Here is a 24,374-nt window from a genome sequence, read left to right as displayed (position 1 = left end):
ATGGGGGTCCAAAATTTAGCCCCCACTGAAAGCCAATTTGAGAGAAATGATTAAATCAAGTTGGCTTTAAAAGGGATTCATGTGATTCATCCAACCTTGTAATAAACAGTTAAAAATGCATTTGTTCTCCAGAGATTTTTCAAAGATCTTACATAATCTCATAAAGATACTATCTTCTTGTGTGTTATAACTTCATTAAAAAAAACAAACCTTTTGATGATTGGATTAGACGATTGAATAGAAAAATTATGATTTGATCGATTTGATTAGTGGAGTGTAATTATATATATAATAAATTATTATAAATTAATAACAAATTGAAATGGTTTAACCTATTATAATTTTTTATTTAATTATTATTAAGTTAACAGTTTGACCGGTTAAATAAAACTCCGTTATTGTAATAAATTTAATCACCATTTTATTTTTATATATTGATGTTTAAATTCAGATTGAGTCAATGAATTGAGTCAAGGCCGCAACCCAACTCTTCTAAACTCATTCAGTTCAAAAACTTAATTTCCCCGTTCAAAGATTAATAAAGTATAAAAAATATTTTATATTTAATAATTAAATTAAATTTAAAATATTTTATTATTTAAATTTAATTCAAACTGATATGAGACATAAAAAATCTTATTGAAACCTAATCCAATGATCTAGATTATTTCCGATTTGTAATTTGTGATTCTATCGTATCACCTTTATAATTTGTAATAATTGATTTTTATCTATTAATTTTAATTGAATATATGATTAAATATTTTAAATTCATTTAAAACTGTATATATATTAAATAATTTTTTTTGCTTAAAATCAAGCGACAATGAAGGATTCTCCCCTGGGCATGTGAAGAACGGCTCGTCGCTAAAAGTTTGGCACCATGTTTTTTTTTTTTTTTTAATGTAGAAAGTTTGGCACCATGTTATTAACATGATGTGTAATTGTTTTTAATGTTTTTTTTTTGTCAAATAAATTTGTGAGAATTTTGTCCTCTTTAGCAAAATTTTGTTTGCAACTAAGAGTTTGTGAAAAAAATACAGCGAAGAAAATTTTTATCATTAATAAATCAGTTTTATAAAAAAAATTTGAAATTATTTTTCATACATTTGCATAAATTTTTAAAAATTATAAGTTTGAAAAATGATTTACATGCATTACATTTTTGCTAACAAGGCTTTCATTATGTTGACAAGATCAAGCTTTTTATATTTTGATGGTTTAAGTTTGAGTATCATCGTATTGAAATCGGTGTGGATCTTTTCAGATTTATTTCAGTTTAAATTTTTTTACACGTGAGTTTTGTTGATATTTAATTTAGTCTAAGTTTGAAAATATAAACTATTCCAATTATCATTTCATTATGTTTTGTAATGCAATTATTATAAGGTTATTTGTTAATAAAATAAAGTAGTTAATGATGATTGTCTTGATTATTGATAATGTAAGAAAAGTTTAGATTACTTGGCGATCGTAGTAACTATGACCAATTTATAAAAGAACATTGAAATTTATCTTTGCATCAATAATAAAACATTTGAATCATATGAAGAATTTTTTTTTACTAGAAATTTCATCTCATTGATTTTTCCCAAAACTTTGATTATTACTCTCTTTATTTTTTTTCTAAATTCCTAATTTTAATTTTAATTCTTAGTTTTCTTTAAACAATCCCCCTTTTTTATTTTATTTGTTTTAGTCGAAAGAATAAAATTTATATAATTTTTTGTGAATTCAATCCTACTTTTTACTAATTATTTTCCTTCAAGTATGTTTTATTTTTGTCAGTTTCGACAACCATACCGTCTTGATTCTAAAAATCTAACTCTCAATATTTACACATTGTGTAATTTAATCTTTTTAGCATTTCATTGAAAATTATTAAAATAAAAAGATAACTAAATTAAAAAAATACAATTTATTTAGTTTTAATTACATGTTGCAATCAGTTTAGTTTATAAAATAAATAAAAATTACAAAGCAACCAAATAAACACCATAAAATCCAATTATTTGACTTGTTCCAATTGGTGTAAATATAATTAGTACGAAACTTGATGAAATTTTCCATTGAAAAAAAAAATCAAATCTATGTATTTTACAATCAATGTTAGAATATAGAATAAAATTTCTTGTCAATTAATTCCCTTTTGTTTTATTGTTTTGTTTGAGATTCCTTGCAATACAAAATGAAAGAACCCTTAAAAGCTTATCTAAATAATTATTCTATTTTTTTTTAATTTTTATTCTCTTGCTCTTTTTGTATATTAATCAAAAATTTTAAATAATCCTTAAGCTAGCAACATCAACTTTTTATGAACTTTATGCATGTTCTAATTCATTATATTCTGCTTTGCTTTCATGATTGCAAATTTATTAATTAATAGTTTTAACTTTTCAGATTTAATAATAATATTATTATTTTTCCTATATTTCATATCCAAACATTAATTATTTAATAATTATTAATTTAATTTTAGATTCTGTTTGATTTTTTTATTTTAAATTTTTAAAATTGACTGTTCTTAATTTTTTTTTTTGTAAATTGCATCAATATCATTATAATAAAAACGTTTAAGTATTTTAATAAATCTTAATCTGTACCTATAAACAGTTATAACCCCAACATTATTTCAATATCATTGTAATAAAAAAAATTATTTTGAGTTGATTTCAAGTTTTTTTTCATTTTTTTAGAATAATTTTTTTAGAATAATTTCATTATAAATTCTGATCATATCTGTTTTTTTTAAGAATATTCATAATTATCAATAGTCCCTTCCCAACTCTTAAATAATAGGATAATGCGTTTCAACACACTCAAATCCATGTTCTCCTGTACTGAAAATAATGCCCATACCAATTGAACTGAGACTTAATCAACTTTTTTTTTCTTTTAAATTGAAGTATTTTTATAATTATAGAATTAACGATGCTCTAAAATGTTTGCTTTTTAAAATTCTATGTGTGAAGGAACATAATTAAAAATCTCAACAATTTTATAGAAATTGCTGCTCTTATGCTCTATTTTAAAAATAAAAAAATGTCACCTTAATTATACAAAGTGCATTCATTGCATGTTTTATATTTATATATTTTCATATAATTCTTAATTCTAAGATATAGGTATAACAACAATATCAATAGAATAAAAAATTAATTGTCATGTAACTAAAATATATATCAAAATTAGTTAAAAAGTTTGAGTTTCTTGCACACCTAAATGATTTTTTTTTTCATTTTAGTTAAAAAGTTTCGATCCAAACTTTATTAAGCCTTTTTATTTATTTGTAAATATTAAAATTATACATAAACTTTAATTTAATATGAAATTTTATATATAAACTTTATTTTAGTGCGATTTTATAAAATTTTTATTTGATTTAATTTTTCATAAATCAGTAATAACATTATTGAATTGTTATCATTTTATATATTGATATATTGCTTTTGCATACATAAATAATTATATTAATCCAACATAAAAATAAATATACGTATTCATTTCTTTTAATTTATAGAATTGAATCAAAATTAACATTTTATGTATACATAACCACAATTTAAATTTCATATGTATGATTGTACTTAAAGTTCATGTATATATTTAATATTTATGTCTTTTTAATGAGAAAAACTTCATTAAGTGTTTTATATATTATGCAGTATTATTTCGTATTTCCATATTTGTATTTAGAATAATATTTGTCTAAAAATATTAAATTCGTTTTTTTATTTCTATTTACATATATTCACAGCTAGGAATAGTAGTTCAGCCAACTTAATGGGGCGTTATGAATATTAAGAACAATCTATTTATTTTTGGATCAATTACACAAATAATCATTTAATTATAAAAAAATTTCACTTTAAGCATTCAAAAAAAATATTTACAATTTAGGCATGCATATTACATATTTCATTAAAATCCCAAACGGAAATGAAATAATAATAATATTTTAAAAATTACACATTTGATTTCTTTGTTTCATCATCATCCTGTTCACATCATCACCATCGTCAGAACCCTCTGCAATAATTTCAATAGCGAGATTGATAAGAGTGGCAATTAATCCAATTAGTAATTCAACAAAGAAAGCTAGTGACTATTTCAAGAATATATATATATATATAAGATGATTATTCACAATCCAAGCTTTCTATATGGGACACAGTGGCTCCAACCAAGGCTAATGGATTGGTAGAAAGGGTTTTGTTTCTCTTCAAAAAGGGTCCATTTAGAGAAGAATTACTTTCGAGGTCTTTTTCTTCTACATCAACTTCAGCTTCTGTGGTGTTGGAAATTTTTGGTTTTGACAAATGGTGTTGGGAGAGGTGGAGAGGGTTTTGACAATGCCGAAGGAACCAAAGGTTTAATTTTTAAAATAATATTATTATTTACGGAAAATTTCATTTTCGTTTAAGATTTTAGCGGGTGATCAAAATATTTAAATATAAATATTTAAATTAGAATAATTTTCTTTTAAAATATTTAAAATAGAAAATTTTATAGTTAAATAACTATCAGTATAATTTACCCGATACCTCTTGATCGAACTGAGGATCCAATAATTTGGTAAATTAAAAACTATATGTTTTGAGTTTTTTTTTTTTAAACTTGACAGCCACAGAGGAAAATAAAAGAGTTTGTTACCGTTTACCGGGTGTATCCGGTGAGAGATATTGGGCGGAAAAAGCTAAGAGTTGTCAAATCAAAACAGGTTGTAGCAGGTAACGTAGTAGAGTGGAGACAGTAGCAAAATCTGAACTACTTTTTTGCTCTTCTTAATTTATTCTCAACAGTGAGCACCGTAGACGACGGCGCTATTTTTTCAATTGGTTGTGGAGTGTTCGCCGTTAGATTATGTGGGTTCACTTAACACTTAGATTGGTGAGGATTTTATTTCGAAAACGTACGAAACCGTCAGCGTGCAGGCCACGTGATCTTACAATTTCTCAGAGAATGGAATGGGCTGCTGCAGGCTTTGCATTTATTGGCTGCCCTCCGCTTTTTCTCCCTCCTTTTTAACCTTTTCTTTTTCGGCCTTTCTTCTTTAGATTGGCCGGAAGAAAGAGTTCGAGTCGCCGGATCTACCGCCTCCTTGATGGTTCAACTTATATGAAAAATATAACGTTTTCACAGAAACGGATTAAAGTCATGCCAATTTTGGTTTCTCTGAAATAAAATATCAAATTTTTTATTCCTTTGCATTTAGGGTAAATGCACCATTAGTATTATTTAATTAAAAAAAGTTATAATTTAGTTATTAATGTTGTCTCTTTTTTTTTCCGTTTACTGTTAAACGGCTAATGGTGACACTTATTTTGTTAGTATGATAACAATTTTAGTATTTGATTTTTATCACCCATTTACCCTTTAATTTTTGAAAACAATAGTTGATATAGTGTCAATAGAAATTTTTGACTCTAAAAATATGATTAGGACGATAACAAGTGTCCAACAGGGAATTTAATAAAAATTAAAAAATATTATACAAGAGAAAATATTTTATACACTATTATTAAAATTTTAAAATTCCACATGTAGAATAAAGGTGATATCAAGTATTTTATATGGTATAATGAAATATTTAAAAAAAAATAAGACTATGACAATTTTTTAAGTCCGTGCATGAAATTTATAATTTGGGGAGGGAAGGCCTTGCCCCTTGTATCCGCTCTAATGTCAAGTAAGTATGATTTTTGAAACCGAATTGATCATGTCACTCTTTATTAGTTTGATTTTAATTAAATAAATTAGTAAAAATTATAAAAATATTTTTTAAATTCGATTACATCGATTTAATTTTTAGTTAAATAAATTTTTTATTCCGATTTAACATATTCAATTATCGAAACCAATATAGCCACTGACCGGATCTGATTGTAAGCACAAAGCAAGCGAGAGTGTTTCATTTTATTTTTGACTTAAAGCAAGTTTCATATTTGGAAATGTCTTTGGAAGGAATATTTACTTTTATTTCCCTTATGGGTTGTTATAATCAATAAATATTTGATTTCAACATCCCAACAGACTCTATTTAATTTTGCTTCACAAGTTTGTAAGATTAGCATACAAAATTTATGAGCTTTGTGGCCAAAAATAAGTTGCATTGAGTATGTTGTTTCAACAAATATTAACTGTATACACCCCATTTATGTAAACACAAATTGACATTTATTTACACTTGATTGTATTTTTACCCTTTAAACACTTATTTTTAAATTATGTTTCAATTTTGATTTTTTTTTCAAAAAATGTATGTTATTTTCATCGTTTTAACTTTTTTAATAAATATATCCAAAGGACACGTTTTGGATAAAAGAATTTTAAATTCGACACTCAATTTAACTCGAATTATTGTTTAAGAATAATTTTTTTATTTTAAATTAATTATGATATGTAAAATATTTTTTAAATAATATAAAAGATGGGAGAGTATGTTGACAAATAGTATAATATTTTATTTATTTATATATTATTTTAATTTAATTTTAAAAATTCGCCAACATCCTTTTTTGTGTAAAGTTTAAGTCAAGAGTGGAGCTAGAAAATTGTTTTGGGGTCAAAAATAAATTGTATGATTTTATCAGAGTTGAAATACAATTTAAGCATTTAATAATTTATATTTTTATAATTTTTAAAAGATTAAATTGAAATTTTATTATAAATTAATTTATAAATTTATAAATTTTAAAGAGTGAAAGGAATTCCTCATTTTAGGGGTAGGGTCTACCGCCAGTCCTTTTGTCACTGCCCTTAGTTTAAGTGACCTGTGTTCAAAAAATAATATTAGGAGCGTTTATTTTCCGTTTAAATCCGATATGATTATGAAAAATAAAAATGTATAAAATTTGATAAGTTAAGTTTTTTACTAGATTGAGTTTTAAAAATTGGGTTGAGAGTTGATACCGTGTTCGACTGCTTGGTCGGTAGGTTTAGTTGATGGCCGAGCAAAAAATAATATTAATAATGTTGATAACTCATGTAATTATTTTGAATTAAAAAAAAAAAGGACAATGGGGGGCCATTATTTTGTACTTATTTTAGAGATAAGGAATAAAGATGGAATCATAATGTAGGAATATGAATAAACAAACTTCACCTTCTTTTGCTTCAATCTATTTCCCAAATGCTTTTTTTTTTAATTTTATTGAAATTTGTGGATCACATCTATTTGAAGTGATAATTTTTTATATATTTAAATACAATTGAAATATTATATTTTTATAATTAAATTATTTAAAAATAAATTAGGAATTTTTATATTTAAGAAAATTAGGGATAAATCTCAAAATTACACAAATTTTGATTTAATGTGCAATTGTATAAGTGAACTTTAATTTGGTGCAATTATACACATGAAATTCTAATTGTGGTTCAAATGTATACTTAAAACTTTAATTTTGATTTAATCATACACATTTAAAAAAATAAATACATCAATTTATTTTTATATTAGATAAATATAATTATTTATGTATGCAATAAAAAATATAAAATGATGTTATATCAATAATTATGCTAATAATTTACAGGAGTTTGATCAAATTAAAATTTTATATATAAAATTAGGCAAAATTAAAGTTTATGTATACAATTATACATTCGAAAATATTACTATACAAGTATATCTATTAAATTCAAGTATTATTATTCAAAACTTTTTTTTGAAAGTCATACCAAACAAACTTTCGAAAAAATAAAATAAGGTATAAATATCAAAATTATACATAAACATTGGTCTGATGTGCAATGCCATACATAAAGCTTGGTTTTGTTCCATCTAGAATTACACTCTGGACCATGTATAAAATTAATATTTATCTCAAAGAAATAAAAACACATAAGTATTTTAACGCATATATAACATTAACTATTGATGTACAAAATGATGTCAGTAAGATTTTGTGTTATTTAATAGTTAAATTAACAATTTCAATAATGAAAGGATATGATTGATTAATATAATATACATAGTTTGAGGATGTAACTAAAACGTTTTAAAGTTTGAAAACTAATTTAAAATGACAATCATAATTTAGAAATGTTGGGTGAAATTAACTCAAAATTAAATCATGTATTTAGCATATGATAATGGCAGGATAAAATGATAAAAATACATGAGGTGTCGGATTTCAAAGTGCAAGCGGCCCAATCCCATGTTTAAATATGGGGGTGGAGACTGATATCGACATATGAAATTCCATAATTATTTTTCATTTCAAGAAAAAGAATGGAATGTGTATAATTCATCAAAATTTTAAATTTAGAGAAAATAGTGGTTGTTTTTTTAAAAATTTGAATTCGCCAAATATATTTAAAATTAACAAAATTCAGGTTATTTTGTTTGGGATTATTATGCAAAATTTTGTTGAAAAATATATTAAAAATTAATGGAATCCAAATTAAATTGAAATTAGCGAATTCAAATATTAAAATCTACAAAAGAACACCAGTTAAAATGCTTGGAACTTAAGCCTATATTTATTCAAAAGTGACCCTCACTTGGAAATTAAACCTATATTAAAATGCTTTAGAAAAAAAAAACTCTTAACTACAAAGAAAACTTTTTTATAAAAAAATAAATAATCCCTATTATAGATAGAGATCGAAGCACTAATTAAAAAGAAAAAAAAGTTCACTAATTATATTTCTATCATTTATGTGTACGACGTGTGGCATGAATGTAATCATTTTATCAATCTACACATTTTATACATACCTAAAGATCTTTTTATATAAATTATTTAAGGATGGACCACTCAAAACCTAAAAAGTTGTTTTCTTTTCAAATAAAATATGGTTAATTAAATAACTTGATTTATTAATATAAAATTGAAGTGAATTTTTAAAAGATTAAATTGTTTTAATTTAAACTTTAATCCTAATTAATTGAATTTAGCAATCATTCATATTTCTTTAAAAATCAATGCAAAAATATTAATTAAATTCAATCAATTATCAAATTCAAAGACTAAATTCCTAATGAAAAAATATCGAGTACCAATCTGAACAATAGAAATTTCCATACCCCAATAGTACTTATTGTCAAACCCAAACTCAAATAATGATTGAACCCTCTCTAAAAATAAGAGACATGATACTTGTGCTTTGTTTGTCTAATTAAGAGCCCTTTTTCATCAGTAGAAATAAGTTTGATTTTTAGTACAAAAAAGAAAGATGTTCGATCCCAAAACATGTTCATCATTTTTAATCCAAAGCCACGAAACTTAGGGATTAAAAACAAGACTACAAAAACATTATGTTGCAGCTTTCTGTTTCTTTGGCATCCGGTAACCACCAACAACGCAAGCATGGTCGCGCTCAAACGGTTCGAGCGTCACTTGTTCAAAAGGTTTGAATTGCTCCTGTTGAAGTTTCTTAACTTCACTCTGGAACACTGCCTCGGCTGGAACCGTTGAGTCAATGCAGTTAGCCTGCAAACAAAATGTTACCATCATGTTATGGCCAAAAAGCTTTTAATTAAGAAATGTAACCGAAACATGATTTCGGAACACTCACCTTGATTGAAATAACAAAATGACCACCAGCTTTTAGGAAAAATGATGCATTCAAAGCTAGAATCCTCGCCTGCAAATGTATTAAAGCACATTGAAACATGATAAAGAAATGCGGGAAGATTTCATCCTTTGTTTTTACAAAGATGCAAGTATTGAACACGGATGTGTTAGCTTATGATAAATAAAAAAGGATTGCAAGAACTAGCACAAACATTAAGACAAGTATTGAAAATGGATGTGTTAGCTTATCAAGAAATAAAAAAGGATTGCAAGAACTAGCACAAACATGATAAGTCAAGCATCAGAAACTCGGTATTGCATCACCCGTGATGTCTTGAAGGGGAATCCGAGTACTTCATCATTTGCATAATGATAATGTTACTAAAACAAGAAAAGAAAAAACACATCAGAAACTCGTATTCTTTATTAGAGTATTGAAGAAAGAATGAAGAAACACATTTTTTTATACTTCCATACAAACCGAAGTTGTGAACTATGTAAAATTGATCACTTAATGCTTGCATCAGAAACTCAAGTTAGCATCACCCATGATGTCTTGAAGGGGAATCCGAGTAGAGTTCATCGTATGCATATAATAGGAGGGAAAAACAACCAAAACCAATGCAAATAGGAAGGCAAATCAACAAACTGAATTGAAGAAAGAATGAAGAAACACATTTTTCATACTTTAATACAAATCAAATTTGTGAACTATGTAAAATTGATCACTTAATGTTTGCATCAGAAACTCGAGTTAGCATCACCCATGAAGTCTTGAAGGGGAATCCGAGTAGAGTTCATCATATGAATACAATAGGAAGGAAAAACAACCAAAACCAATGCAAATAGGAAAGCAAATCAACCAAAAGCAATGCAGGCAAGCAACTAAAAGCACAAGAGAAGCTCGGATGTAAGTTCAAGCACACAATAAACTAATCCCCCTCATTACTAATCCATTCGCCATTCTATACGTCTCAAATAAAGTAACAAATACTCAAAAGCGCAAACCTGATCAGGTTGAGCAACATCAGAAAATATGACATCCACCATTCCAACTAGCATCCGGTATTTGGCCGGATGTCTAGCATCTTCGATGATGGGTATAACATTTGTTCGTTTTTTAGCCATGTTAACCAAGTCTCGACCACTCCGGTGAGAAAATTCCACTGCATAAACCACACCAGTCTGCCAAAAAGAAAACCTGATAAGCAAAACCCAACAGGTATAAACATATACAAGATACTCAAACATTGGGGGGTTAACAATAAACTTACGGGACCAACAACATCGGATACATGAGAAACAGTAGTGCCAGAAGCAGCTCCAAGGTAAAGAACTTTAGCACCAGGTTTCTAAATTGAACAATAATAACATGTGTTTACAAAGGGTCAGTTATATACACTATGTAACCTTCTATGAAGAACAACAAAATGAGAGCTGGTAGCTTACAATCCAAATATTATCAACACCGCCGAGAATGGCGGCCGCCAACTTAGATCGGAACGGATTCCATACCCTGTATTCAGTTTTAGTCCCATCTTCATTCTGTTTAAGGCAAAAATCATAAAATAGGATCAATTTCTCATGGAAAATGTAATCATATAATGCTGTGAACAAGACCAATGGAAGATCTAAAAAAGTAATTAGCTAAATACAAGAGCATAATCAATTAAGCAAATAACCTGAACGGCAATTCTTTTTTCATTGTAGACAGCTTCACCAGGGACCATGTTTTTAGTAACAAGGGCATCTTCTTTTCCCTTGGCGACAAAAACTCCTTCGTGTCTATGAGGCTCAACTATAACCTTGCTTCCACCTTTCATTCCTCCACGGCCTCTTCCACCGCCGCGGCCTCCACCACGGCCGCCGCCGCGGGATTTCATGGCACTACCACCCCTATCACCACCTCCTCTTCCTCTCCCTCTTCCACCATCACCTCTGCCCCTAAACCCGCCACCACCACGGCCTGAAACATGATTAGACCATTAGAAATGCCATAACGAGAGTATGTAACTAAAAATGGTAGGAAACGTAAGAGACGTTGGTTACTTACCTCTTGGAGGTCTCATCGCTGCGAGAGTTTGAAGTAATGAAAGTGAAGAATCAGAAACTAAGTGAAAACAGAGAGTGTGAGGCGATAAAAATGTTTTAAGGCAAATGCTAGGGTTTATACTCCACTTATATAGAACAAGAAGACGACTAGGGTTTGTGGCATTTTTTTTTAAATTTTATGGGATTAAGATTAAGCCCAAATTTATAAATAAAAGAAAAAACCTTTCCTACATTTTTCAACCATTAATGGGTCCAACACATGAAAGCCCAACGTCTTATACATTAGATTTGTTTGTTATTATTATCAACTTCAAAATAGAGTTTCATCCCTTTTATCATTTTCTAAAAATTATTTTAGTAGTATAAATACAATTAAATATAGTTATAAACTATATTTTTACCCTGGATCGAATACATATATTCTTAAATTATTATGGCATAAAATATAAATGGATTAAAAAATTACATCGTATATTATATGCACAAACTGTAAAAAGATAATTTTTATAATGTTTTATATATTATGTAATTCTTATGTATTATAAAATTTATAACACATAAAAATTAAATTTATAATAATATTATATATTAATACGATGTCAACATATTAAAAAATGTTAATATAATTACATATAAAATTTTAATAAATAAAAATTATAAGATATTAAATATTAAATTAAGAATAATATAAATATATATATTAAATATGGGTGGCCTTAAATTGGGTTTAGGTTAAATCTTTCATTAATATGGGTATGGATAAAATTTTAGGCTCATATATTGAATTAAGTTAGACTTAAATAAAAATAAAATATATTTATATCATGCTTAAAACACAATCTGATTCGATCTATGAATACCTTAAGTCGATATTACTTCTTTCTTTTTCCTATAAAAATCTCATATATGAAAATAAAAGAAGTAAATTAGAAATACTTACTTTTGATTGAGGTTGATTGGTGTTGAGGTTGAGATTAAAGGGAAAAAAGATTGGTTTAAACGATAAGTAGAACCATGGAAAAAATCCCTTGTAAAAAAGTTTTAAGTAGAGTTTTTGACTTACGAAAAAATATGTTTTTAATGAAGGAAGAGATTTACATAGACAAGGTTATATAGCTCTTTCCTTTCAATCTTGACATGTGTTCGTGTAGGTCTTTGCTCTAGACTTCTCTATAGGGGCCTGATAGCTTTTCAGCTTTGTGACGACAACATTTGATGTACCTAACGATCAAGTTGCTATTAGACTTCGTGCAGATTTGATGAAGCTTCTTGTACCATTCATGCATTAGGGTGACTCGACATCTATCTTAATGAGGTAGACTAAATGATAGCAAGGTTCACAATCAATAAGTTTTCGATAGTGGGCAAGAACATCTCAAGCACAACCGACGAGGTCTTCCTTGACGACAACCATTCGAATGCACCCTTCATTGTTTATTATAGGCCCGGGTTTTCTTTTGGCATAATTATATGTATTTCTATTCGTTTTAGGTTATGAAATTAATATTGTTGAATCAAGAGATGATATTTATATATAACTTCACAATAATATCATCTCTAAAATTACATAATTTTAATTAATTAATTGTAATGTAATTATTTTAAACTACATACTCCATTAATTTAACCATTAAGCAATATAGCATTAATCATAGCATTAATCAATTGCTTTTCTGTTATTTTTATTAGTATAATTATTTTCATACTTCGCATTGGATTAAATATTTATTTTTGTTAATTATAGATAAAAAATTTAAAGGTTGTATTATGCTTTAAATTATTGTACTGTTCATATATTTAGAATTTAATATTCATGCTTTTACTTTTAGGAAATTTAGTCCTACTTTTTGAGTTTAGAATTAATATTTGTTAACACTATTAAAATTATTTGTGTGACAATTTAAAATTAAAAAAAACTCACTTAGTATTCATATAACAAAATGATATTGTAATAAACTTGAATTTTAACAGTGTTAACAATTTTTAAAAGTTCACATAAACATTTTAATTAAAATAAAGCATTTACATTAACTAGTGGCATTATATTAGTTGAGGTACCAAATTATTTTAAAATTGAAATATAAAAATTAAATCTCAAATTTGAGCAAAGTAAAGAGATGAAAACTAAAAATTAACTATTTTTTATATAATTTTAAAAAAAATAAAAAGGTCAGAATTAAATTTAACTATTATATTATTATGTAAAAAAACAAACAAACAAAATGAAAATACACAAGTGTCAAGTTAGGAAGGACTTAGGGCCTTCTTTTTATATATAGATATCAATATCCATGATTAGAGTTTTTCTATTAAATTACGCAAATACCCTCATTTGAATCCAACATGATCCCATATAGCTTCTCCATTCAAGACGGTTAATATCGTAATTAAATCTCATAGGAACCTATAAATACCCTAAACTCGCCTTGTCTGTCGGAATCTAAAACGAACATTGCTCCTTCCTCATCAAATTTCCCCATTTTTACGTCACCAAGGAATCAACAATGGCCGCTGGCCAAGAAATACACGTAACCATAGTCTCCGGCAAAGATCTTAAAAACTGACGTCACAGTCCGGTCAAGCCATACGTGGTCGTATGGGTGGACCCAAACAACAAATTATCCACTAAAGTCAACGAAAAAGTTGATAGTCGTCCCACTAGGAATTCAACCCTAGTGATCATCCTTCTTCCCGATCCGATCAACGACGAGACCAACCTCTACGTCGACGTCATCCACTCCGGCAACGAGGACCGGACCAAATCGTTCATCGGCTTGACTATCTCGTGGACGTCTTAAAGGAGAACAATGGCTATGGAGAATACAAGAGGACCGGGCTATCACGTGCCACCTGATCCGAGCCACGCGCCTCCTTACGAGGCTGCTCCATACGGTGCTCCTCCACCGAGTTCATATGCACCTCCTTCACCGGCACCGTATGGGGCTGCTCCACCAGCAGCATATGGGGCTCCTCCACCAAGTTTAGGCAGGCAGCTCCCCCGCCTTATGGTTACCCATACCCTCACCATTAGTTACAAAATATAATCCCATAATTTACAAACAAGTTATAATGTAATCAAACATGCTGTAAATGTTCGTCATTATTATGAATTTTGAAATAGAGATTAATTTTTGCTTTCAATGTTTTTTTATTCTTTTTTTTTTCTTCACATAATCTTTAAATTTTTTTAGAGATATTTCTTTATATTTTCTTTATTGCATTAGCCGGGGAAAAAAATTAAGTCCCTAGTTTTCAACTATAGTCATAAACCAATTGGAGCTTGAATGTCTATTCATTTATTTTTTTTCTTTGATTAATTGTGTTTTATATCAATTTATTTTAATTTAGATGTTTTCGTATTCTTAAATAATACAATAAAAATTTAAATACATATAAATACTAATATTGTAATTATATATTTGAACAAATATTTAATGTTTGTTTTACTATTAAAAACATAATATTTTTGAATTCGTAATTATTCTTCCCAATAACATTGTTTTCAAAATCAAAAATCTAACTTTTTTAAAATACAAGTAATTTTTTTAGAATACAAATAATTAACTTGTATTATTATTTTTTATTATACAATTTTTACTAAAACCCCTTAAATAAGAGAAATATATGCGTTAAAGTGTGTATAAATCTACCTCATTGTAATTATTAATACTGTGTTAAACAATCAATCAATTTTACTGTTTATATTTTATTATCAAATTTCATTAAAGAAATAAATTATTTGAAGTTGACTATTTAAAAATGCAAGCTCTATCAATTAATAAATCATGGTGAATCATTGTGGAGCACAAAAAGGACTTATACATTAACTTTTTAGTGATATCATATATTATAAAAAAAATGCGACCTCTAAATTTTTAACAGATGCTACATAATTAATTAGAATACAATTATTGTACAGTATATGCTCCATTAATTTAGCCATTCTGGTTTCTTTAATTACCCTATATCAATATCCATGAGTTGGCATCTACACACCTATATTTACCTAACTATCCCCATTAAATCCAACATTATCCTACAAAATTCATCTGGTCTAGATGGTCAATATTGTAATTATATTCATGGGAACCTATAAATACTCTCAGCCCACAGCCTTGTCTTCTTAAAAAACATTCTCATTTTTTCATATCACCAAAGGAATACAAAATGGCCGCTCCTCGAGAAATACAGGTAACTTTCGTCTCCGGCAAAGATCTTCAAAACGTGAACTGGCGATACGGTCCGATCAAGCCGTACGCCGTCGTGTGGGTGGACCCGAACAGCAAATTGGCCACTACAGTCGACGAAAAAGGCGACACATATCCCACATGGAACTCGACCCTAGTCATCCCTCTTTTTTGTCCCATCAATGACGACACTAACCTTTACGTCGATGTCATCCATGCCGGCAACGAGGAGAAGACCAAGCCTCTTATCGGCTCAGCTAAACTGAATCTCCGAGATGTCTTAAAAGACAGCGGCCGCTATGGGGAATACGAGAAATCACTCAAGTTGAAGCGACCGTCCGGTAGACCACAAGGTAAAGTTGACGTCAAAGTTTTAATAAGAGCGCTGGGGTATCATGTGCCTGATCAAAGGAATATCACCAAAGGAATACAAAATGGCCGCTCCTCAAGAAATACAGGTAACTTTCGTCTCCGGCAAAGATCTTCAAAACGTGAACTGGCGACACGGTCCGATCAAGCCGTACGCCGTCGTGTGGGTGGACCCGAACAGCAAATTGGCCACTACAGTCGACGAAAAAGGCGACACATATCCCACATGGAACTCGACCCTAGTCATCCCTCTTCTTTGTCCCATCAATGCCGACACTAACCTTTACGTCGATGTCATCCATGTCGGCAACGAGGAGAAGACCAAGCCTCTTATCGGCTCAGCTAAACTGAATCTCCGAGATGTCTTAAAAGACAGCGGCCGCTATGGGGAATACGAGAAATCACTCAAGTTGAAGCGACCTTCCGGTAGACCACAAGGTAAAGTTGACGTCAAAGTTTTAATAAGAGCGCTGGGGTATCATGTGCCTGATCAAAGCTGCGCAATACCTTCATACGGGTATCCTCAATCGGCTCCTTACGGAGCCCCTCAACCGGTACCTTACGGGGCTGATGTTGATAAGTTAAATTAAAAAGGGGTTGAAAAGTCAAAAATGGTGGGAGGTGCAATTGGCACCGAAAGAAAAAAAAATAGTTGGCAAGTTGTTTAAAGTTGAAAGGGATAATTGCAATTTTGGTCCCTAATTTTTTAGGCCATTTGCAAGTTAGTCCCTGAACTTCAACTATAAATAGGCCTAACCATTTCTCATTTCAACCATCCCAACCAATCTTTCTCTCTTAGTTTTCTCTCTTCTCCCATTTGAGAATTCTTAAGGAATTCTATTTGTTTGTAATATTTTGGAGATAGTAAAGTTATCATCTGGTGTTAGTGCCCGAGGACGTAGGTATAATTTACCGAACCTCGTTAAATCTCTTGTGTTCTTTCTTGTCCTATTTTTCTTTCAATATTTGAGGGTATAATAGTAGTATTTAATTGTGCTATTAAATTACTATAGAAGGGATATTCTGTCTAAGGAAAGACTTGGTATTTAAGAGATCCATGTGATCCACCTCTCTTCCCTGGGAATTGAACTTTGTGTGATTTTTTAGTACAATAATTTACACGCTTCCGACCCTATTGGAACAACAAGTGGTATCAAGAGCCGAAGGTTAATCGTAGTATGCTCTGTGGTTGCAGTTTAAACTGATCTTCTACATCAGAAAAGATTTCCTTAGGTATATTGAAAGATTATGGAGAAAACGGTCGGTGTAGGAGCTTCAACATCGTCCATGTGGACAAGACCGACAATTGTAAATGCAAGATTGGCCGTGGAGATCTTTGATGGCACGGGCCATTTTGGTATGTGGCAAAGTGAGGTTCTAGATGCCCTTTTTCAGCAGGGTCTAGACATTGCCATTGATGAAGAGAAACCAGATGATGTACAGGAGAAAGATTGGAAGGTGATCAATCGGTTGGCATGTGGCACAATTCGATCATGCCTTTCTCGAGAGCAAAGGTATGCTTTTTCAAAGGAGACTTTTGCAAATAAGTTGTGGGTGGCACTTGAAGAAATTTTTTTAAAGAAAAACAGTCAAAATAAGCTCCACTTGAAGAAAAGACTGTTTCGCTTCACATACGTCCCAAGTACCACAATGAATGATCACATCACCAAATTTAATCAGTTAGTCACTGATTTGCTGAATATGGATGAGACATTCAAAGATGAATATTTGGCTTTGATGCTGTTGGGGTCACTTCCTGAGGAGTTTGAGTTCCTAGAAACTACTCTACTTCATGGCAGGAGTGATATATCTCTGAGCGAAGTCTGTGCGGCCTTATACAGTTATGAACAGAGAAAGAAGGACAAACAGAAAAACTCAATCAGAGGTACAGAAGCTTTAGTAGTCCGAGGTCGTTCATACACTCGGAAGAAAACTCAAAAGGGGAGATCAAAGTCAAAGTCCAGACTCGGGAAAGATGAATGTGCTTTTTGTCATGAGAAAGGCCACTGGAAGAAAAATTGTCCAAAGCTGAAGAATAAGGGAAAAGCTGCTGTAGATGCTTGTGTTGCTAAGCATGATACTAGTGACTCTGAACTATCACTGGTTGCATCATCATCGTCGTTCCATTCAGATGAGTGGATATTGGATTCGGGTTGTACCTATCATATGTCCCCTAACCGGGAGTGGTTCTCTGATTTAGTAGAACTAAATGGAGGAGTTGTTTATATGGGCAATGACAATGCCTGTAAAACTGTTGGGATAGGTTCAATCCAATTAAAGAATCAAGATGGATCAACCAGAGTTCTGACTGATGTTCGGTACGTGCCCAGTTTGAAGAAAATCTCATCTCATTGGGAGCCTTGGAATCCAATGGTTCAGTTGTTACTATGAGAGATGGGATTTTGAAAGTGACATCTGGCGCACTTGTGATATTGAAGGGCATCAGGAAAAATAACTTGTATTACTACCAAGGTAGTACAGTTATTGGAGCAGTCGCTGCAGCTTCCGGTAACAAAGACTTGGACTCAATGCAGTTGTGGCATATGAAGTTGGGACATGCCAGCGAAAAATCCTTGCAAATTCTGGCAAAGCAAGGATTGTTGAAAGGTGCAAAGGCTTGCAAATTAAAATTTTGTGAGCACTGTGTTCTGGGAAAGCAAAAAAGAGTGAAATTCGGCACTGCTATCCATAATACAAAAGGTATTTTGGAATATATTCACTCAGATGTGTGGGGGCCTTCCAAAACACCTTCGTTGGGAGGAAAACATTACTTTGTTACTTTTGTTGATGACTTTTCCAGAAGAGTTTGGGTGTATACCATGAGAACTAAGGATGAAGTGCTTAGAGTTTTTCTTAAATGGAAAACTATGATCGAAAACCAGACTGGCAAGAAAATCAAGCGGCTTAGGACGGACAATGGAGGGGAATATAAAAGTGATCCGTTCTTCGATGTGTGCCAAGAGTATGGTATTGTTCGACACTTCACAGTTAGGGATACACCACAACAGAATGGAGTGGCAGAGCGTATGAATCGAACATTGCTAGAGAAAGTTCGATGTATGTTGTCCAATGCTGGGTTGGGCAAGCAATTTTGGGCTGAGGCTGTGACATACGCTGGCCATCTTGTTAATCGTTTGCCATCATCTGCATTAGAAAGAAAAACTCCTATGGAGGTATGGTCTAGAAAACCGGCTACAGATTATGATTCCTTACATGTGTTTGGATCCACTGCATATTACCATGTGAAGGAGTCAAAGTTAGATCCGAGGGCAAAGAAAGCTCTCTTTATGGGAATCACTTCTGGAGTGAAGGGATTTCGTCTTTGGTGCTTAAGCACAAAGAAAATGATCTGTAGCAGAGATGTTACCTTTGATGAATCTGCCACATTGAAAAAAGTAGCAGATAAAGATATTCAGATGAGCAATACTCCACAGCAGGTGGAGTGTACTCCAAAACAGGTGGAGTTTGAGCAGATGGGGATTTGCCCAGTTAATAAGTCTAATTCTCCAGCCACAATGGAGGAATTAGAGGTTGAAGAGGTTCTGACCCAAGAACCACTAAGTACACCAGAACCAGTTGCAGTTGCAAGGCCATGGAGAGAAATTCGTAAACCTGCTCGATTTACCGATATGGTGGCCTACGCCCTTCCCGTTGTTGATGATATTCCTATCACTTATCAAGAAGCAATGCAAAGCTTAGAAAGTGATAAATGGAAAAGCGCCATGGATGAAGAAATACAGTCTCTCCGGAAGAACAATACTTGGGAGTTGGCGCAATTACCGAAAGGTAAAAGGGCAATCGGATGCAAGTGGGTATTCGCAAAGAAAGATGAATCTCCTAGCAAGAAGGATATTCGCTACAAGGCAAGATTGGTAGCTAAAGGCTACGCTCAGAAGGAGGGAATTGACTACAATGATGTATTTTCCCCTGTTGTGAAGCATTCCTCCATTAGAATTTTGTTGGCCTTGGTAGCACAGTTGAATTTGGAGCTAGCTCAACTTGATGTTAAGACGGCTTTCTTGCATGGTGAGTTAGAAGAGGAGATCTATATGACTCAGCCAGAAGGATACACAGATGCTGGTGGTAGAAATTGGGTTTGTAAGCTTAACAAATCGCTATATGGATTGAAGCAATCCCCGAGGCAGTGGTACAAGCGATTTGATAGCTTTATGAGAAGGCAGAAGTACACAAGAAGCAAATATGACAATTGTGTGTATTTGCAGAAGCTGCATGACGGATCTTTCATTTATCTACTCTTGTATGTTGATGATATGTTAATCGCTTCGAAGAGCCAAAATGAGATAGATAAGCTGAAGGCTCAGTTGAATCAAGAGTTCGAGATGAAAGATCTAGGTGAGGCCAAGAAGATTCTCGGCATGGAGATAAGTAGAGATAGATAGAGAGGCAAGCTTTGTTTGAATCAGAAGCAATATCTGAAAAATTTATTACAATGTTTTGGTGTAAATGAAAACACAAAACATGTAAGTACCCCACTTGCTTCTCATTTGAAACTTAGTGCTCAATTATCTCCGAAAATTGAAGAAGAAAGAGAATATATGGCGAAAGTCCCATATGCTAATGCAGTTGGGAGTTTGATGTATGCGATGGTGTGTACGAGGCCTGACATTTCACAAGCTGTTGGAGTTGTGAGCAGGTATATACATGATCCTTGAAAAGGACATTGGCAAGCTGTGAAATGGATTCTACGGTATCTTCGAAAAACCGTAGATGTTGGTTTAATTTTTGAACAGGATGAAGCACTTGGTCAGTTTGTAGTTGGATATGTTGATTCTGACTTTGCTGGTGATTTAGATAAACGTCGTTCAACTACGGGGTATCTGTTTACTCTTGCGAAAGCCCCAGTGAGTTGGAAGTCTACCTTACAGTCTACAGTAGCTGTGTCTACTACAGAGGCAGAATATATGGCAGTTACAGAAGCTGTTAAGGAGGCTATTTGGCTTAATGGATTATTGAAAGACTTGGGAGTTGTTCAAAGTCACATTAGTCTATATTGTGACAGTCAGAGCGCTATTCATTTAGCGAAAAATCAAGTCTATCATTCAAGAACCAAGCATATCGACGTAAGATATCACTTTGTGCGGGAAGTCTTTGAAAAAGGAAAAATTCTACTTGAGAAGATTCCGACAACAGATAATCCCGCAGATATGATGACCAAGGTGGTAACAATAATCAAGTTTAATCATTGTTTGAACTTGATTAACATCCTGAGAATTTGAGCACCTTTAGGTGTATGGCGCTCGAGAGCGCATTTGGAGGCACTACAAAAGATAGCTTTATCAAATTTGGGGAGTTGAAGGAAGTGTGTGAAGATTTTGATTATCCTAATCAAATCTTCAAGGTGGAGATTGTTGATAAGTTAAATTAAAAGGGGTTGAAAAGTCAAAAATGGTGGGAGGTGCAATTGGCACCGAAAGAAAAAAAAAATAGTTGGCAAGTTGTTTAAAGTTGAAAGGGATAATTGCAATTTTGGTCCCTAATTTTTTAGGCCATTTGCAAGTTAGTCCCTGAACTTCAACTATAAATAGGCCTAACCATTTCTCATTTCAACCATCCCAACCAATCTTTCTCTCTTAGTTTTCTCTCTTCTCCCATTTGAGAATTCTTAAGGAATTCTATTTGTTTGTAATATTTTGGAGATAGTAAAGTTATCATCTGGTGTTAGTGCCCGAGGACGTAGGTATAATTTACCGAACCTCGTTAAATCTCTTGTGTTCTTTCTTGTCCTATTTTTCTTTCAATATTTGAGGGTATAATAGTAGTATTTAATTGTGCTATTAAATTACTATAGAAGGGATATTCTGTCTAAGGAAAGACTTGGTATTTAAGAGATCCATGTGATCCACCTCTCTTCCCTGGGAATTGAACTTTGTGTGATTTTTTAGTACAATAATTTACACGCTTCCGACCCTATTGGAACAACAGCTCATCCATCGACTCCGTATGGAGCCTATCCACCAGCTTCATGCGGATCTCTATCGGGTTATAGTTACCCGTATGCTCAACAACCATTGCAACAACCACAAAATCCGTATTATCCTTTTGCCCAACAAGGCGGCTACTCATATAATGCGTACAAGTATAATGCTCAACCTCAACCTCAACCAGCTTCATACGGAGCTCCAACGGGTCATGGTTATGGCCATGGTCAGACTCAGGCTCCATTCGGTGCAACCGCAACCACCGTTGGCTGCTACTATGAAGATAATAATAATAAGAAGAAGAAGAAGAAGAAAAAGTTTGGCGGAATGGAGGCGGGAATGGCGATGGGTGCAGCTATGGGTGTGGGTGAAGGGGCTTTGGGTGGACTTGCAATAGCGGAGGGTTTGGATGCAACGAGAGGTGATGATGATGGAGATAATCAATTAATGTAAATGGTGTCTTGTTATATATTGTCGTTTTTATTGTTATTGTTTTTTTAATTGTTGTTTTAATTATTTTTTATCGAATAAAACAAAAATTAGGCATCCAAAATGCCTTCCTCTTTGTTTTTTTGACGTAGATTGATAAGTTAAAAAAAACAAAAAAAACTTCGATGTGAAATCTCAAAAAAAAAAAAAGACGTAGATTGATAAACGCCTTTACGTGAAATCTCAAAAATTTTCGATGTGAGAATTCGTTCAGTGGCGGTTATAAAATAAAATAAAATTTAAGGAGTGTCGAGTTATTTATTAATTAATTACGAGAGAAGATATTGATAAATCGAATTTAAATAGTATAATAATCCGATTTTTTTTCTGATTGAAAAAACTGATTTTTGAGTCTGACTTTTTTTAAACCGGGAGAGCTCTATTATTAAACCGGAGATAGTTATTATTTGAACATTGAACTAGTAACCAGAAATATAAAGTGATTGGTTTGAATAATTAAAGGAAATAGTACAGGTATTAAATTGTTTGGTGACCAAAAGTAGAGGATTTTGATTTGGAATTTTTGTAGGTCTCTAAGTAGCAAATGATTAATTAGCCTAGCGGGTTGCAATGAATTCTACCCGTTGATCTCCACCAAATTTGTTGATAAATGATCATGGCCATTGATTAATTATCTTTAATAATTAATTAAGGTTAAATTAATACAAACATAAGTGTGGTAGTGGAAGGAAAGAGAAAACACATTTCTCTTTTTCTTGTTCATCTACAATCGGCTATGGAAGAAAGAAAAATATGGGTTGAGCTTCTTCCATATTCGGCCTGTAATGTCTCGAAATAGGGCCTAAACGGAATAGTGGTTGCGAAATCACAAATTCGAGGTAGAAAAATTTATTTTATTATTATTTTGAGGTTCATGGTATGATTGCATGATTGTGTGAAAATTTCGTGATGAAATTCTATGCAAAAAGTGCTTAAGTTGAGGTTAGGGACTAAATCGAATAATTTGCAAAACTTGCATTCTAGAAGTTTTTGGTATGAAATTACTTTGGAATATTAATTAGGAGGGTTTAAATAACAATTTGACCAATTTTAAGTTCATGGACAAAAATTAAGACATGGAAGGAATTTTTGAAAGTTTAGTAAGGAGGGGTAATTTGGTCATTTGGATATTAAATGAATTAAAAAGGGGGAAAATAACACAAAAATGGTCATCTTCTCAATTAGTTTCTGCCGATTTTTGCTCTCCTCCATAGCTGGGGTTTCTTCAACTTTCAAGCTTCATAGTAAGTGATTCCAAGCCCCGTTTTTAATGATCTTTACGTTTTTGGAGTCCCGGTAACTTGATTAAGCTTATTCTAGCAATAATTCAACCTAGGGTTCATATTTGGAAAAATACCCATGGCTGAAATTTGTGTATTTTGGTGTTTTATGATAGAATATGAGGTTTTAAATTATGTTAAACAACTTATGCTACTCGGTTTTAAGTGAAAACGAGTAAAAGGGCTTAAATTGGAAAAAAATACCAATAGTCATAAGTATATGTTAGAGTGTGATTTTGATATTGCCATAGAAGGGAAAAATGATCAGCATGTCATAAAACATAAGAAAATAGGATGAAGTTTAATTTACGAGCCTTGGGGCAAAAGTGTAAATATGTGGAAGTTTAGGGGTAAAAATATAATTTTGCAAAAGTTTGGGTCAAGGACTGTTTTAATAAATGTGAATATTAAATAAGTTAAATTTTCTATTATAGATCAAGAAGAACGAAATTCGGGAGTAGATCGGGGAAAAGAAAAAGTAAATGACTAAATTGTAAAGTTTAGTCACGTTTTGTATCAAGGTAAGTTACAGTA

General features: G+C 31.4%; 2 protein-coding genes and 3 non-coding genes across 5 annotated transcripts; 1 reads left to right on the top strand and 4 right to left on the bottom strand.

Annotated features, from left to right (window-relative positions):
• Positions 1–9,012: 9,012 nt before the first annotated feature.
• LOC121209584 (rRNA 2'-O-methyltransferase fibrillarin 2) lies at positions 9,013–11,750 on the bottom strand. The gene is made up of 7 exons (XM_041080463.1): positions 11,578–11,750; positions 11,207–11,490; positions 10,974–11,069; positions 10,799–10,876; positions 10,533–10,709; positions 9,526–9,594; positions 9,013–9,440 (listed from the first exon to the last, which is right to left on the bottom strand). The coding sequence occupies exons 1-7, from the start codon at positions 11,591–11,593 to the stop codon at positions 9,264–9,266; spliced, it is 897 nt and encodes a 298-aa protein (XP_040936397.1). The 5' UTR covers positions 11,594–11,750; the 3' UTR covers positions 9,013–9,263.
• LOC121210256 (small nucleolar RNA snoR60) lies at positions 9,822–9,892 on the bottom strand. The gene has a single exon (XR_005905377.1). It is a non-coding gene; the product is annotated as a small nucleolar RNA snoR60 (small nucleolar RNA).
• LOC121210257 (small nucleolar RNA snoR60) lies at positions 10,044–10,116 on the bottom strand. Its single transcript, XR_005905378.1, has one exon. It is a non-coding gene; the product is annotated as a small nucleolar RNA snoR60 (small nucleolar RNA).
• LOC121210259 (small nucleolar RNA snoR60) lies at positions 10,262–10,334 on the bottom strand. The gene has a single exon (XR_005905380.1). It is a non-coding gene; the product is annotated as a small nucleolar RNA snoR60 (small nucleolar RNA).
• A 4,073-nt stretch (positions 11,751–15,823) lies between the features above and the next one.
• On the top strand, positions 15,824–22,524 carry LOC121209833 (protein SRC2 homolog). Its single transcript, XM_041081517.1, has 2 exons — positions 15,824–16,712; positions 22,140–22,524. The coding sequence occupies exons 1-2, from the start codon at positions 16,159–16,161 to the stop codon at positions 22,522–22,524; spliced, it is 939 nt and encodes a 312-aa protein (XP_040937451.1). The 5' UTR covers positions 15,824–16,158.
• Positions 22,525–24,374: the final 1,850 nt, after the last annotated feature.

This window comes from Gossypium hirsutum, chromosome A11, assembly GCF_007990345.1.
Source record: "Gossypium hirsutum isolate 1008001.06 chromosome A11, Gossypium_hirsutum_v2.1, whole genome shotgun sequence".
NCBI lineage: Eukaryota > Viridiplantae > Streptophyta > Magnoliopsida > Malvales > Malvaceae > Gossypium > Gossypium hirsutum.
The sequence above is the reverse complement of the archived record's forward strand: the minus strand, read 5'-3'. Positions and strand labels throughout refer to the sequence as shown.

Bases quoted from the DNA above. Each gene is read 5' to 3' on its own strand.
- LOC121209584 (XM_041080463.1), bottom strand. The intron at 10,877-10,973 runs GTAAGCTACCAG...TGTTCAATTTAG, and splicing joins GTGTTGATAATATTTGGATT to AAACCTGGTGCTAAAGTTCT. The intron at 9,441-9,525 runs GTGAGTGTTCCG...TTTTGTTTGCAG, and splicing joins ATTTTGTTATTTCAATCAAG to GCTAACTGCATTGACTCAAC.
- LOC121209833 (XM_041081517.1), top strand. From the start codon at position 16,159: ATGTGCCTGATCAAAGGAATATCACCAAAGGAATACAAAATGGCCGCT. The intron at 16,713-22,139 runs GTTAAATTAAAA...ATCGGGTTATAG, and splicing joins TACGGGGCTGATGTTGATAA to TTACCCGTATGCTCAACAAC.